This window comes from Schistocerca serialis, chromosome 9, assembly GCF_023864345.2.
Source record: "Schistocerca serialis cubense isolate TAMUIC-IGC-003099 chromosome 9, iqSchSeri2.2, whole genome shotgun sequence".
NCBI classification, from domain to species: domain Eukaryota; kingdom Metazoa; phylum Arthropoda; class Insecta; order Orthoptera; family Acrididae; genus Schistocerca; species Schistocerca serialis.
The window spans coordinates 36,078,467-36,094,764 of NC_064646.1; the positions used below are offsets into that span (position 1 = coordinate 36,078,467).

At 40.0% G+C, this 16,298-nt stretch overlaps 2 protein-coding genes across 11 annotated transcripts in view; one reads left to right on the forward strand and one right to left on the reverse strand.

The window, feature by feature from the left end:
- The window catches only part of LOC126419882 (protein piccolo-like), a 225,270-nt gene extending 214,901 nt beyond the window's left edge, over window positions 1–10,369 (forward strand). For all 4 annotated transcript variants that reach the window (XM_050087135.1, XM_050087133.1, XM_050087134.1 and 1 more), the window contains one exon: window positions 7,160–10,369. In XM_050087135.1, coding sequence (XP_049943092.1) covers window positions 7,160–7,480 — 321 coding nt within the window. In that variant the 3' untranslated portion in view covers window positions 7,481–10,369. The remainder of the gene's footprint in view (window positions 1–7,159) is intronic.
- LOC126419883 (trichoplein keratin filament-binding protein) overlaps window positions 1–16,298 on the reverse strand; it is a 791,911-nt gene that overhangs the window by 748,519 nt on the left and 27,094 nt on the right. The gene's annotated exons all lie outside the window — the stretch shown is intronic.

The window sequence follows — 16,298 nt, forward strand, 5'->3', positions numbered from 1 at the left end:
GAAATCCCCACTCAAATAACAGACTGTCCTCTTGTTAGAAAGTGCAACTTAAGGTAAAGCTGTCATTAACACCTCGGTGCTTCACTATACATACCCTATGTTCTGCAATGGCTGTTGTTGGTTCCTACTGGCTGCAAGGAGAATACTGGAGCTGTCTCCCAAAATCCCTCAAAATAAATTCCAAATTGGGAGGCATACCCACGAAACCTTTAGCACCACAATCGCTGATATTAAAACAAAGACAACTACAGAACAGAAAGGATACGGTCCTATTAGAGGTAGTATGCCCTTGCCTCCTTCTGACCTCTGAACTGACTTGTCCAGGCGGTTATGGCTGAATCTACAGTATAAATCGAATCCAACCAAAGTGCCACTCGGCATTTTTCAGGTAAACAGTTCACTGACAAAGATGAAAGAAAGGAGGCAGACAAAAATCCTTATATCAAATCCAGAGTGAACCTCAAGCCTTTGGATTGGAGTGTCAGATGTCGAAATAAGTGGCGTCACGGTATGAGCTTTGTACCACAGCCCAGTGTCCAGGAACAGTAGAGCCACACGTGGGTTGCTGGCTTCGCAAACTGCAGTCTCGTGTTCCTCACTGCCAGCCACTATCTACACAGTAAGATCACTGTGGGCTCGGGGACTTTACGTCGTAGAGTGCACGCATCCGTAACTGCTGCACCCGCCCCCCCTCTCCCCACCACCACCTCATCGTTGCTATATGGGGTTGTAGCCAGCAGAATACCACCTCTTTCCATAGGCACTGTAAGCGAATGAAGGTGTCTTTCATGGTTTGGAGTGGTTTGTAGCTCAAAGAATTCCCAGTGTACGGGGAGAACTTTGGAAAGGGAAATAGAGTTCAGGGACAAGAAATAAAAATATTGAGGTTTGCCAATGACATTGTAATTCTGTCAGAGACAGCCAAGGACTTCAAAGAGCAGCTGAATGCAGCGGATACTGACTTGAAAAATAATTAGAAGAAGATGAAAATCAGCAAAAGAAAAACAAGGGTAATGGAATGTTATCTAAATAAATCAAGTGATGCTGAGGAAATTAGATACGGAAATGTGACATTAAAATAAGTAGATGAGTTTTGCTGTAACAGGTGATGGCCGAAGTAGAAAGAATATAAAATGCAGGCTGACAGCAGCAAAGAAAGCAGTTCTGAAAAACAGAAATTTGTTAAAAATCTCTGTATATAAAAGGCAATGTCCTGACGGACTGACTCATCATCACCCAGGCAACATCGCTAAGGATGGAAAATTGAAGATTGGAGAGGGTGTTGGTCTTATACTGTACCCATCGTTTATGAGGAGACTGTCCGAAATTCCACTCCTAAGGAGGTGAAATAGGAGATGAAAGGCTTTTTGAAAGTATGTCGCTATCAAGGGCTTTTTTGAAGCTAGAACTACAAAACTGGTATTTGGTTTCTCAGTCAGAAAATAAAAAATATGTTTTAGTATTTTTCGGAAACTCACCCACTAAGGGGATAAAACAGTGGGTAAAGGCTTTTTTGAAAGTAAATAATTACTGAAGAACTACAGGATATTTAAGGCTACATCTATGGCAATTGATATTTGACTTTTCCGTTTAAAAAATCAATACGTGTTTCAGTGTTTCTGGAAATTCTACCCCTAACAGGTACAACAGGGGATCAAAATTTTTAAGAAAACATTTCGTTACATTAAAAATATTTGAAGGTAAATTTATGAAAACTGGTATTTCACTTCTCAGTTAGAATTGAGAAATACATGTTATGGGATAAAAGTTGCTATGGAAATATCTCCCTGAGAACACAAAAGGCCTGATTAACAAAAACTTTGGACTGGACTGAAGCCAACAGAATCGCTTTTTGGCCGGAAATACGTTCTGAAAAGACTATGCGTCTATTGCCTTAATCAGCGTGAAAAGCTCAGAAGGTGTTTTATTTTGTGAACATAAAACTTCACTTAAAAGGACAGTCTACGCGAGTGAAGCAGCGCGCGCTATCCTACTCTAATATAAACTAAGTGTCCGGAACTCTTTGTGGAAGTATTTGTCTATAGTGTAGATTGTTTGGGAGTGAAACTTAGACAATAAGGAGTTCAGAACTGAAGAGTCTGAAATAATGTACTGTAGAAGAATACTGAAGATTAGATGGGTAGGTGGAATAATATGTGAGAAGGTACTGAATCGAACTGGGGAAAAAAAGAAATTATGGCAGCATAACTTGACTAAGAGAAGGAATCTGAATATGGATTGACTAAGAGAAGGAATCTGAATATGGAATTGTAAGAAAGAGTGTGTGTGTGTGTGTGTGTGTGTGTGTGTGTGTGTGTGTGTGTGTGTGTGTGTGTGTAGGAAAGGGGGGGGGGGGGCAGGCGGAGGAATTCTAGACAGACATCAAGGCTTGAATACAATGGGCACGTTTAACACTAGAACGGTAATTTTGACCCCACATAAATTATTTTCATATTTGACTTATACAAGTAATTTTTTAGTGTATGTTAATCCATACTTTATTTCTAGTAATCTCAACAAGTATTTACAATTATAAATAATAATTACTAATTTATTTGAACAACAATGTATTATACAATTTTTTTATTAGCTATTCATACAACCTTCTAGACACATTTAGTATATTTGTTTCATTTTACTCTCACATGTGTTGTACGAACAGTTCTGTGTTACTTTCCACTTAAGTCATCTGAAGCTGCTAGACGCACTTAGCACAGGTGATTTCTGTTTTACAAGCACATTTTTCGCACACGGCTTTGTGGCACTTTACACAGTTTTCGCTGGTCTTGTTGTCTTTACAGAGGCTGATTTGACATTTCCTCCGCTTTCTAGGTAATTTCAGTCCCATACTGTCTTCCTCTGCCTGATATTCTTGCTCTTTCGTTCCCTTGAGTTCATTTGCCAGTTGAAGTATGAACTACTTCCTTTCCATTTTCTTGTTCGTTACAATGTTGTAGATGACCCATAAATTTATTGCCGCCATGTCCACTATGTTGTAGAAGACATGCATTGGCCATCTCTTACATGCAACCTTCATAGTACATTTACGGGTCATTTGATCAACCCCGTACTTTGTTGCTTTGTGGAATGTTCCGGTTTCAGGTTTTCTCTTTCCTTCCTTGCTTATTGCTACTTCAGCATGCAGCGTACTCAGAAGAAAGACATTTTTATTCTTCTTTCTTTGGTGTACTGTAAGTTGCAGTCTGTGTTGCCACTATTATCGAGTATTGTGGTGGAGCATATTTCAGCATTCAGCTTCCTTACTTCATTGGGGATTTCACGGCAGATCTTGTTCATTGCACCGACTACTGAAGTTTTCTTTTCGAGCTTTTTAGCAAGTTGAAGAGACGTAAAGAAGTTGTCTGTGGTCACATTTCTTCCTTGATTTACAAATGGCTCCATGAGACACAGAACGACATACTCTCCAAGTGTTTGTTTCTCTCCGTGTGTGTCCTCTATGCCGAGGTATGGGAAAGCATTACATATATATTACATATATACTTCGTAGTTACATCAACAGCCAACCAGAATTTGAGACCATATTTGTCTGGTTTGTTGGACATGAACTGAATCAACCCGCATCTTGCTTTGCTTGGTAACAGCTGCTAGGCAATGGTTATATTTGTCCAGAGTGGTAAGTGCAAATGGTTTTCAATGAACTTTCCCCAAATTTCAGATACTTGAGCGAATTTGTTGGCTGACAGGCATTCAGAACGGTTTGATTTTTCACCAAACAGAGAAATCGGAGAAGCTTCTGAAATCTGTCACTTGGCATAATATCCTTGATAAAAGCAGGCCCCCACGAGTGCGACCAGAGATAATCCATAGACATACCTTTTGTGCACAACAGACCTCGAACATACATGATGGCTATCAGTTTCTCCAGTTCCTCGAGTGACACAGCCCAGTCATTGTTTTTTAGTACTTTTCGAGGATTTGATTCCGCGTATTTCTTCATGAGACATAGCAGTGTTTCATCAAAAATAAGACGGAAGGCACTGATGACAGACCTGTCTACTCGTTGGCAAGCATAAGCAGTGGGACCTCCTCTCTCCTTCAGAACATTCACAGCTGACCGCCTTCCAGAAGATGAATAATTTCCAATCTCCCACACCATTCCATACCTTGCAATCATCTTTTTAGACACTTCCAACTGTACCTGCTGGGTTGAAAGAGGTGATGACTGACGTATATCAGCATCTGAAGCCACCTCCACTAATCGCCCATCGTTCACAATGTCTTCATCTTCACTTGTCTCAGGTACATAATCATCATCTTCATCAGTGAAGTCAATTTCCAATTCAACTTCGGAATTCTCTAAGAGATATAAAACTTCTTCATCAGAAAGTCCATGCTGACGATACATGTTCGAAAACGTGTTCCGCGGACAAAGACTGCCTCAGTGACAACATAAGCAGTGGCGGACTGGAATGTACACGTGCCAAGTTGCAACAATGAGGAGCAACTGCTCTGCGTTACTGCTCGCTGTTGCCACTGTATTGTCGGATAATTTACTTATATTCAGAAGATAAATTACAAAGGGGTCAAATTGACCCCTTCCGCCGTTCTAGGCATACTGAATGAAATGGCGAAGAAAATTAAAATATTTTGTAAATACTAGAACATCTTCAGAAAGAGGAGAAAAATTAGAAGTCATATAATTTCATTAAGGAAGTAAATAAATTGGATATAACAATGAACGAAAAACGTATGACAGGGGTCATTTTGACCCCTTCCGCCGCTCTAGTGTTAAAATGCATGGAGAGCTATATCGAATCACTCTTCGGACTGAAGACCACGACAACAATAACGCAACACTAATTAGGTACACACTACGTTCTTGTCCAGTTTCTTAACAACAAAACATGTTGTGTTTGGCAGCGTGCATGCACGTATAGTTCTGGTGTCAAATATTAGAGCAGTATGGCATTAATGCAGTTTCATATCTGCTTGCCAAGTTTTCCTGGTGCATACAAAGATTCTTAAGAGGTGATACTATCAATATGTATATGTGTATCAGTATATTTGGCTGGAAACTTACAACATGGAACTAAGTTTATCTGTCACAATAAAAAGGAAAAATAGACTTCTATGTAAATACCGTGCACATAGCCACAGAAGCACTTGGAAAATATACCTAACATATTTACTTTGTAACACAGTGAGATGCTGCTATTATAAGAGACTGTCGCATAAGTAAGGTTTGCAACAAGAAACAAGGCAAATATTTTTGCACGTGGGTTTATAATTTCTCCAGAAATGAAATGTGGAGTACTATAAACACATTGCGGGGATTCTGCAGACCTGATCATGCTGGACTCTGGTCTTTTGGAACGCCAGGCGCTTTGAATGATTATGAAAGAGGCAGTGAAATTCACAACGGTATGCATACACAGCTACAGCTACTGCTCGCTCCCCCCGAAAAATATAGCACAGACAGTACAGAACGCAGTACGCCAATATGAAGAGACTCTTACACATGGAGAGACAAATCATAAAACAGATGCCCGCTACACGCTACAGAGAGAAAGGCGCTGCTCTGGTGTCAATAGGGCCCATCTTTATTCCAACTACTGCTTGAGTTATGTCAATATGACAGAATAACTTTATTTGTTTCTCTCCTGGATTATCATGGCCTAAAGTGAGGTGTTTACGAAACTACAGATTGTGTTTTTCCAGTGTGAATATCATCGTCAATAAGTACTCCTTTAGAAGGTTCTACCTAAAATATAGCGGATAAAGGGTGCTACGGCTGGTCGCTAGTCATCCCTCCCTCCACTAAAAGAAGAGAGTCGTGAAAACGTTTATATTCTTGGATAAATAAAATTCCAAATTTCTCAACAATCTTTTAGGGAATAAAGTAACATAAAAACGAAGAGTCGCGAAGATGGCAGAAGAACCCAGAAAATTACAAACTTTGCGGCCTTGCATCCTGATTGCCTGTAGAAAACATTCCTGCCAGGTAAAGGTGCACCTGGCACAACAAATCCATGGCGATTCGATAGTCCACAAGTAGGAGCAACAAAACAAATGAAGCTAAGAGTATCGCAAGACAGAAGGGGACCACCACCACGACACTCCCTCCCTCTGCGCCGGGCCATATAGCTTGACGGTCTGGGCGCCCTGCCACAGTTCGCGCGGGTCTCCCCCCCACCCCGCCCCGTTGGAGGTTCAAGTACTCCCTCGGACGTGTGTGTGTGTGTGTGTGTGTGTGTGTGTGTGTGTGTGTGTGTGTGTGTGTGTGTGTGTGTGTGTGTGTTGTCCCTACCGTAAGTTAGTTTAAGTAGTGTGTAAGCCTAGCGACCGACGACCTCTGCAGTTTGGTCCCTTAGGAACTTATCACAAATTTCCCACCGTGCTAAGTAAAGAGCAACTAATACTAACTTCCTGAATGAAGGCGGAAATGACAAAGAAACACCTTCTCCTTCATTTACACGCCCACACAGCAACAGTTTCTGAGTGCACCACCTTAGTTTCAGGCGAAATACTGACAATGATGAATGCAAACCCCTATTTTATATTGCGTAAATGTGAGATGATGTCAAACTTGTGGGAGTTTGTTGCTATTATAGTTCCTAATCCAATTGCATGACATATATGTCTCAAATTTTTTGTCGAACGCTTTTCAAAGATTATATTTTTCTGAATTCCAATTTCTTGGTAGTTGCGGTAAAGTGACAGATTAAAAACTTTTGTATGTAAACATATTATAGTTACCAGTGTTTCAAAGCATTTATCGTAGGCATCTGTGGAGCCTTTAAAAGAGGTGATGGCAAGCTAAAGTGAACATTTTGCAACTCCTATGATGTCTGCCCAACCACAGGAGTCTCTTGAGTAAATTCGTCGAATTAAACACGCGTAACTGAGTGCCCCTTTTGTTAACTATGGCGTTAGTTAGCTGCAGCATTCATTTTACAAACAGTGCTTCTAAAAAAATAAGATGCATTGATTTACATACACAAGTATATTGATAGGTATTGAAAAATAGCAACTGATGTACTTTTATTATTTGATACTTATATATTACAGTGAGTGTGTTACAGATATTTTGAGTGGAACAACACCTGCAGATCAATCTTATTTTGCTAAAGATTTTATTATTACCCAGGTGCGAACTCACAATTTTTTCCGAGATGTTGAACCTGGCTCTCCGTTTCAGGAGGAAGAAGACGACGAGGAAGACGAAGATGAGGAGGAGGAAGAGGAGAGCGAAACGGAAAGCGAATCAGAGTCTGAGAGCGAGCAGTCCGAGGAGGAGCAGAGCGATGGAGACCTGGCGCCCGACGCGCCGCCAGAGAAGCGGAAGCAGAACCTCACGGAGAGGGCCAAGAGGCACGAGAACGCGCTGGCCGCCCTCAAGAAGGGCAACTTCCTGCTCAAGGCCAACATCGACCGCCTCAAGGACGAGCTGTTCAAGCAGAAGGAGATGTCGCTGACGCTGCAGGAGGACCTCAACTCTGTGCTGGCCGAGCTGGGCTGAGCTGAGTCCGGTCGGCCGGAGGAGGCGGGCAGCTCCGAGTGGGGGCGCTGCGACACGAACGAAGACTGCTGTCTCTCCCTGGACACGCCGAGACTTTGCGGGTTGGATGCTCCAGTGCATCACCTGCCCATTCCGAGGATGCAGCAAATACATGACCTGCTCCAACATTCAGAGTTAGCTTTATTTCCAAATACGACCAGAGCAAGTTTAAAAATGCTCATTTCTGATCAGTCGACACTAACAACATGCAGTCAGTGTCGTGGCGGTTGATCGTAGTCATCTGGTCCCTGTCTTTACTGACGCTAGTTCCTACTTCGAGGTTAACATGAGGCAGCCACTCAACCGTCACACGTTTCTCATTACTATTACGTTTCTGCAGCTGGATGCCGTCCTCTCACCGCATCATTCAGAAGTAAGTTGAGAGTGTCATCTACGACACCTGTCTGCAGATTTTCTTCTGTTTGGTTTAATAACCTGTGTAGTTTTTTTAACCAGAGATCGGAAATTGGCAATCGAGCATCTGCTTCTTAAGAGTTCTGACAACCACAGCCAGAATAGTCAATGTATTAGTTTCAACAGCCACGAGGACAGCTCACCTCCACGTCATGGAAGCCATTGCTCTATGATATAATCTACACAAGCAGGTTATTCCAATATTACTTACTTAATCAATATCCACATTAACCGTCATTATGCTTCAGTACAATTTACAAGTAAACAGAACTATTCCTGGCAGAAAACAACACATGATTTTAAGGAGAAAGCATATATGAATATGTTTGACTCTCACTACAAAAATCTTTGCTCGGTTCCTCACAGAGCACAACATGTCAAGTGGCATACAGCCTAACTTAGTGCATACTATAAAGATGAATATTAGTTATTTTTTCTTTTCGACTCCAAAGCCTGGCTATAGTCTCTCTGCAATCTTATTTCTTGCAGCGGTGCCAGTTCTTCAGGGATCATGTGAACACCCTAGACCTGAATGGAGGTGGCACTGTCTTTCAAACTGTATATATTTGACGATCTCACTCGTAAGCTCAGTCTTCAAAGTATATATCCAGTTTTTGGTCTGTTACAGAGAGGGAATTTGATTCTCCAAATATGGGTTGATACCCAATAGTATCTCAGAAACAAATCAGACAATCCAATCCATTATACTGGAGCATAGTGTGTAAGCAAAGGCAAGCAGAAAAACAGAACTGTAGACAGCACAATCTTCTCACTTCACTACCATTCATGATTCATTCTGATGAAACTGCATTTATCCACCTTCTTCTTCTTCTTCTTCTTCTTCTTCTTCTTCTTCTTGCTCTAGTTTCTGAGTCATGCCTCCTTCCCATTCTCAAACGGAAATTTCACTAATATCCCCCGATCTCCACAGAGGTTCTTTGTCTTACATCTTACCATGCTAACAATCACAGAAAATGATATGTAGGACAGTTTTAAAATATTTATTATGTTTACTGCAGCTGAGTTCTGTAAGAGTGGAATTACTGATGAACTATAGTAGCCAGTTTTATAGATGTGTCTTCAAGAAACTATCTCGCTGATAAATCTACATTATGGTATACTGCATAGGAGCAACACCACTGATATGCTGTACTCATGGAAACAGCAGCAGTGTCACAAAGCATAAAAAGCAAGAATAACAGGAGTGCAGTGTATTTGCAACATTCTCCAAAAGCAGCTCATTTCATTGGCAGAAGAAAGATGAACACAAACATTCCTTAGACTCATAACTCAAACAAACGAATTTTCAAACTAACAAGCTTATGTCTTTTTGAAGTTTTCAAACTACAATATGTTTATAGTTTACGATGAACATAAAAAATAACAAAACACTCTTTACTATGTATATCCAAGAAATCTATTACAGCTCTTCACTGACACCACATCATAAACATGTTTAAACATGTTCTGTATTGGACATATTAAGTGACAAAATATGTGGTCCTGGCTGTGTTCAAGCTGCAAAGTCTACATTGAACTCTCGACCGACATGTTCTAACGTCTCTGATCGATGAGACACAAGGACCTATTCTTTTTTTTAAAAAAATGTTGTTTGTGCAATGTGCTGTACTATAGAAACTTTTATTGTATGTGAATGATGTAAGGAATATATGCAGAGAATGTATCCCACAACCACGAATACAGAACGTAAAATATTACATATGGCAATATCGTCCTCTAGTCACTGTTGCTTTAAAAGTACCAAAATAAAAACCACGCAATAATAATTTGAAACGTTCAGACAGTTATCACTCAAATGATAAAGCACTTCAAGAATAAATGAATATTTAAATTTTTTACACTGATACGTTCCTTTGAAGTAACTGTAGAGGAAATTAATTACTGATGCTTCTACTGAAGATACTTTTTCTGAAACAAGGCTTAGAACTCTTGACACAACCTTCATTTAGTAGCAACTTCTTAATTATACACTGGTAATGCAGTGGGTACTTGGTATTTTGTGCAAATACTAATGGACCATTTCTTTTCTTACCAATTACAGTTAACTGCAGAAGTTGATATTTTTCTGTAATAATTAATCAGATTGTAAGATCTAATGAAAATGATTATAGTGTTAATTAAGCATCCCTAAAATAATGGGACACATTCTTGGCATTTTTATACATGTGAATGGTCTCAAAACAGAGTGTATTTAATTCCTACTGAAAGAAAAATTTAAAAGTTTGTATTTTTGATGTTTTTATATGTTGAAATTCAGCTTTAAGTGATATTAGTAATAAAAAATGCTCTTAGCTGTTTAACAAGAATTATGTAACTGACAGTTTTCCATAACCCAATTAATATCAAAATATTAGATACTTTTAAGGATTCATTATGTATTTTTATATAACAGAAATACAAAAATATTACACAAAAGATGTACAATCAAACTATCTTTCAAAAACACCACAAAACATTTTCAAGAAACAGTCACCCATCTTCCTTAAATACACCCAAGACTCAAGTTAAGTATGTTGTAAGTTACCAAGTTTACTTCTTGTCTGAACGTAAACTTCATCGAAAAAGTATGCTGTCTACTCCAGCACAAAAACCCGGTCAGCTTAGATGTTAACACCACACGGTATCTGTCGCTCACACACATTAAAGTATGGACAGTCAAGCTTTGAAAGGTGGAAATGACTAGTCGACAATATCTCTGTCAATTTAATTACACTAGCTGCAACTACCCTAAAATAAATTTTCCCACACTTTATGTTTACAGCAGATAGCGTGAACTTCTGGGCGAGGAGATGAGTGCCACTGTTGGACAGGTAATGCTGAGTACATCTCAGTTTATAAGAATCACTGAGCAATAGACTGTATCCAAAGAACATAACTGTTTCAATAAAAATAATAAGGTTATGAAACACTGGCACTATAAGATGTGTATCAAAAGCTAGCAGAGTATACAGGATGCTCCAAAGCTTTGGGGCCAAAATTATACACACATTAGAGGGTTCTGAAGTGAGTACATTGAGACAAAGAACTAATGTAATTAAGGAGTGCATCAAAATAAAGCTTAAGAGAAACGTAATAAACTGTATTAAGAATAAGTTATCACTATGCTTCCTGATGATACAGGGTTATTACAAATGATTGAAGCGATTTCACAGCTCTACAATAACTTTATTATTTGAGATATTTTCACAATGCTTTGCACACACATACAAAAACTCAAAAAGTTTTTTTAGGCATTCACAAATGTTCGATATGTGCCCCTTTAGTGATTCGGCAGACATCAAGCCGATAATCAAGTTCCTCCCACACTCGGCGCAGCATGTCCCCATCAATGAGTTCGAAAGCATCGTTGATGCCAGCTCGCAGTTCTGGCACGTTTCTTGGTAGAGGAGGTTTAAACACTGAATCTTTCACATAACCCCACAGAAAGAAATCGCATGGGGTTAAGTCGGGAGAGCGTGGAGGCCATGACATGAATTGCTGATCATGATCTCCACCACAACCGATCCATCGGTTTTCCAATCTCCTGTTTAAGAAACACCAAACATCATGCTGGAAGTGCGGCGGAGCACCATCCTGTTGAAAGATGAAGTCGGCTCTGTCGGTCTCCAGTTGTGGCATGAGCCAATTTTCCAGCATGTCCAGATACACCTGTCCTGTAACGTTTTTTTCGCAGAAGAGAAAGGGGCCGTAAACTTTAAACTGTGGGATTGCACAAAACACGTTAACTTTTGGTGAATTGCGAATTTGCTGCACAAATGCGTGAGGATTCTCTACCGCCCAGATTCGCACATTGTGTCTGTTCACTTCACCATTAAGAAAAAATGTTGCTTCATCACTGAAAACAAGTTTCGCACTGAACGCATCCTCTTCCATGAGCTGTTGCAACCGCACCGAAAATTCAAAGCGTTTGACTTTGTCATCGGGTGTCAGGGCTTGTAGCAATTGTAAACGGTAAGTCTTCTGCTTTAGCCTTTTCCGTAAGATTTTCCAAACCGTCGGCTGTGGTACGTTTAGCTCCCTGCTTGCTTTATTCGTCGACTTCCGCGGGCTACGCGTGGAACTTGCCCGCACGCGTTCAACCGTTTCTTCGCTCACTGCAGGCCGACCCGTTGATTTCCCCTTAGAGAGGCATCCAGAAGCTTTAAACTGCGCATACCATCGCCGAATGGAGTTAGCAGTTGGTGGATCTTTGTTGAACTTCGTCCTGAAGTGTCGTTGCACTGTTATGACTGACTGATGTGAGTGCATTTCAAGCACGACATACGCTTTCTCGGCTCTTGTCGCCATTTTGTCTCACTGCGCTCTCGAGCGCTCTGGCGGCAGAAACCTGAAGTGCGGCTTCAGCCGAACAAAACTTTGTGAGTTTTTCTACGTATCTGTAGTGTGTCGTGACCATATGTCAATGAATGGAGCTACAGTGAATTTATGAAATCGCTTCAATCATTTGTAATAGCCCTGTATTTGTGCTTGATTTATTTATACTTAAATCAGTAATGTAGAGAAAAAACTGCTGCTTCCTCATTTTCATTCAATAGTTGTTGTGCTACAGATACAGCCACACATGTTAGAAACTGATTTGGTGATAAGAATCTAGCAAAGTGTTTGTTGAGCTGACAAATGCCAACTGTGACAGCTTGGACACCACTGAATAATGCACAGCATCTCAACTTTCACAAACTGATGGTGATGTGAATGTAAAACATAACCCCACAGAGTGTTTAAAAGTTGAGGCACCCCCTTTCCTTCAGATAACTCCACATTTATATTTCACCCAGATAACACCAGTCAGAACTGGAGTGGATTACACAAGCCTTCTTCAAAGAATGCAGTGTAGCACTACTGCCACAGCGAGCATATTCACCTGACATGCTGTCCAATGAACTTGGCAGAATATTTTTGATTAGTAACTTGCTCATCACGGTATATCCCCAACAACAGATGGTTCTTTGTGGACTCTCAAAACATTGCACGGAGGGAGATACATCACTCTCTCATTCTGTGCTAAATTTAGGAGTTGGTTCCGATTGCAGGATATGGGAGCATCTCATCATACTGAATTCTAAACACATGTACAGTTCCGTTATTTTTAATCATTTGTGTTCGTCTTGTACATAATATGGCTTCAGTCATACGTAACCTTGGTGTTGCAGTCAATATCAGATGAATTGCTTAATCTGAATATAAACAGTCTACGGGCTAAAGGCAACTATTTATCAAAAAGTTGAGGTGGTGTGCCACTGATAACCAATAAGCAATACAGAGAAAGTTGCTAGCTTTTGACTTCCAGTCGAGCTGTCTCGTTGGGAGAATGTAACCACCTCCACAGCTCTGGAGGACGATTCCTTGTTCTCAGTCTCTAGGTTATTTAGCTCATTTTAGGTTTAGGTCATTACCTTTGCTACTTAAACTATCCATAATCCACCAAGGACTCTTTGGACAATATTTAATTAGAACATACAATGATAGTAATAATGGGAACACTTGCAGCTAGTCTTTCATGAAACACAAAGAGATTGAGCAAGACATTCTGAAAAACATTAAAGCTTCCTCTTCATTAAAATCCCCATATTTTTATGGTCCTGTGTATTATACACTAGGGATTTTACGAAGGAGGGTCAGATGGTGATAGTGGGTGGAGCAGGGAACAGTCTCGATAGGGACGAGGAATATGATGTAGGTGGTGACCTGGTAAAGATGGCTACTCAAACTGGTGGCACTAATGTGCATTTCGTGCAACTGTTTCAGCGTGATGATCAGCCTTGTCTTAATGTGGCTGTTACGCGCGTTAATGTGGGGCTGGGGAGAGCGCTGATGGCAGAGGGCACGGGTCACGTTTCAGTGGTGCCAGTTGGGTCTATCAGTAGATCAAGTTACACTAGGTGTGGCCTGCACCTCAACAGGTATCTGAAGGGAGGCTGGCAAAGCTTATAGGTGACAGTGTAGTGGGTGGTGGTGGGATCACTCATGGAGGAATTCCTGTAGTAGTTGGTGTTAGAGATGCACCTTTTTTTAGATTGAAGTCAGCTGATAGGTATAGCTGCTTAAAGGAAGTCCCTCTAAGGATTCACCTTCAGAGGACGTCATGTTTCGAAGTAGAGAAGAAATTAGCATATTTCATCAAAATATAAGAGGTATTAGAGATAACGTTAGTAAAGTGCTTATAGATGTTGACTCTGAAATTATTGGTATGTCAGAGCGCCACTTAAATAATTTGACAATTCAGAGGCTTCCTTTACCACAATACAGATTAGCTGGCTGTTTTTCAAGGAGTTCCTTGTGGGGTGGGGGAGTGGCTACGTATGAAAACAGTATTCCATTTGGGTCCATAGACGTATCATGGCACTAAACTGAACAGATATTTGAATATTGTGCACAAGCAGTTGAATTTAGTGAACCGAAATGTCTAATTATTGTTGTTTATAGGTCCCCTAACTCTGATTTCACAGCATTTCTGCTCGGCTAGAGAGGATTCTTGATTCACTTTGTAGGAAGTGCCAGAAATTAGTTATATGTGGTGACTTAAATATAAATTTTTTATATGATGGTGCAAGAAAAATAATGTTTGTCGATCTCCTAAATTCATATGTTCTGATGCAGACTGTGTTTTTTCCAACTAGGGTGCAGCGGAACAGTAGCACAACAACAAACAATATTTTTATTCATTCTTCCTTACTAGATGGGCATTCTGTTAGTAAAGGGGTGAATGGCCTTTCAGACCATGATGCACAAATTTTAACACTAAAAGGCTTTTGTACTCAAACAGATGTCACTTATAATTACAAACTATGTAGGAAAGTTAATCCAACAGCATTAGAGAGTTTTTTAAACCCTGTCAAGGAACAAAAGTGGCAGGATGTTGATAGTGCCGCTAACATAGATGATAAATATAATGCTTTCCTTAACACATTTCTCATGCTCTTTGAGAGTTGCTTTCCATTACAACGTTCTAAACGGGTACTAGCAGTAATAGGCAGCCCAGGTGGCTGACTAGTGGCATAAGGATATCACATCAAACAAAGCAGCAATTATATCAAAATGTTAGAAGTAGTCATAATCAAGCTACTGTAGTCCATTACAAACAGTATTGTAAGGTGCTTAAAAATGTTATTAGCAAGGCAAAGAGTATGTGGTATGCAAATAGAATAGCTAATTCACAGGATAAAATTAAAACCAATTGTCAGTTGTGAAGGAAGTGTCTGGTCAGCAGCACAGGGTCGAGGAATAAAGTCAGACTGTAGTAAAAATATTTCTGTTACTGATAATCAGATATATGTACAGTATTTAACTATCATTTTCTGAGCATTGCTGATGAATTAAATAAAAATTTAGTTTCTATAGGGAATCATATAACTTTCTTGGCAAATGCCTTTCCGAGATTAATGTCTGAAATACTCCTCTGAGATACAGACAAGGGGGAAATCGAGTCAATAATTAAATCACTGAAGACTGAGGACTCTCATGGATATGATGGAGTGCCTAACAGAATATTAAAGTACTGAGCTGCACATGTTAGCCCTGTATTTAACCAAATTTGTAATTTTTCCTTTAGGAATAGTCAGTTTCCTGAACGATTAAAATAGTCAGTAGTAAAGCCACTTTATAAAAATGGAGAGAGGGATAATGTAGACAATTTTAGACCTATTTCTATGCCATCAGTGTTTGCTAAAGTTATTGAAAAGGCTGTGTATGTAAGGACAATTGATCATTTTATATCACACGATTTGCTATCAAAAGTACAGTTTGGCTTTAGAAGTCATTTAACAACTGAAAATGCTATATTCTCTTTTCTCTGTGAGTTACTGGATGGGTTAAACAAAAGGTTTTGAACACTAGGCATATTTTTTGATTTAACTAAGGCATTTGATTGTGTTGATCACAAAATATTGCTCCAGAAGTTGGACCATTACGGAATACGGGGCGTAGCTCACAGTTGGTTCACTTCTTACTTTAGCAATGGACAGCAAACAGTCGTTATTCACAATGTTGAAAATGGCTGATGTGGGCTCTGAATGGGGTATGGTCAAGTAGGAGAGTGGGGGAGGGGGGGGAGGAGGGGGGGGGGAGGGGGCGGTGCCCCAGGGATCAGTGTTGGGGCTACTCCTGTTCCTTATTTATATAAATGATATGCCCTCTAGCATTATCGGTAACTCTAAAATATTTCTGTTTTCTGATGACACTAGCTTGGTAGTGGCTTGGTTTCAAATAGTGCAATTCATGACTTAAGTTCATGGCTTGCAGAAAAACTAAAGCTAAATCACAGCAAGACTCAGTTTTTACAGTTTCTAACACACAATTCAACAAAACCTGACGTTTTAATTTCACAGAATGGGCATATGATTAGTGA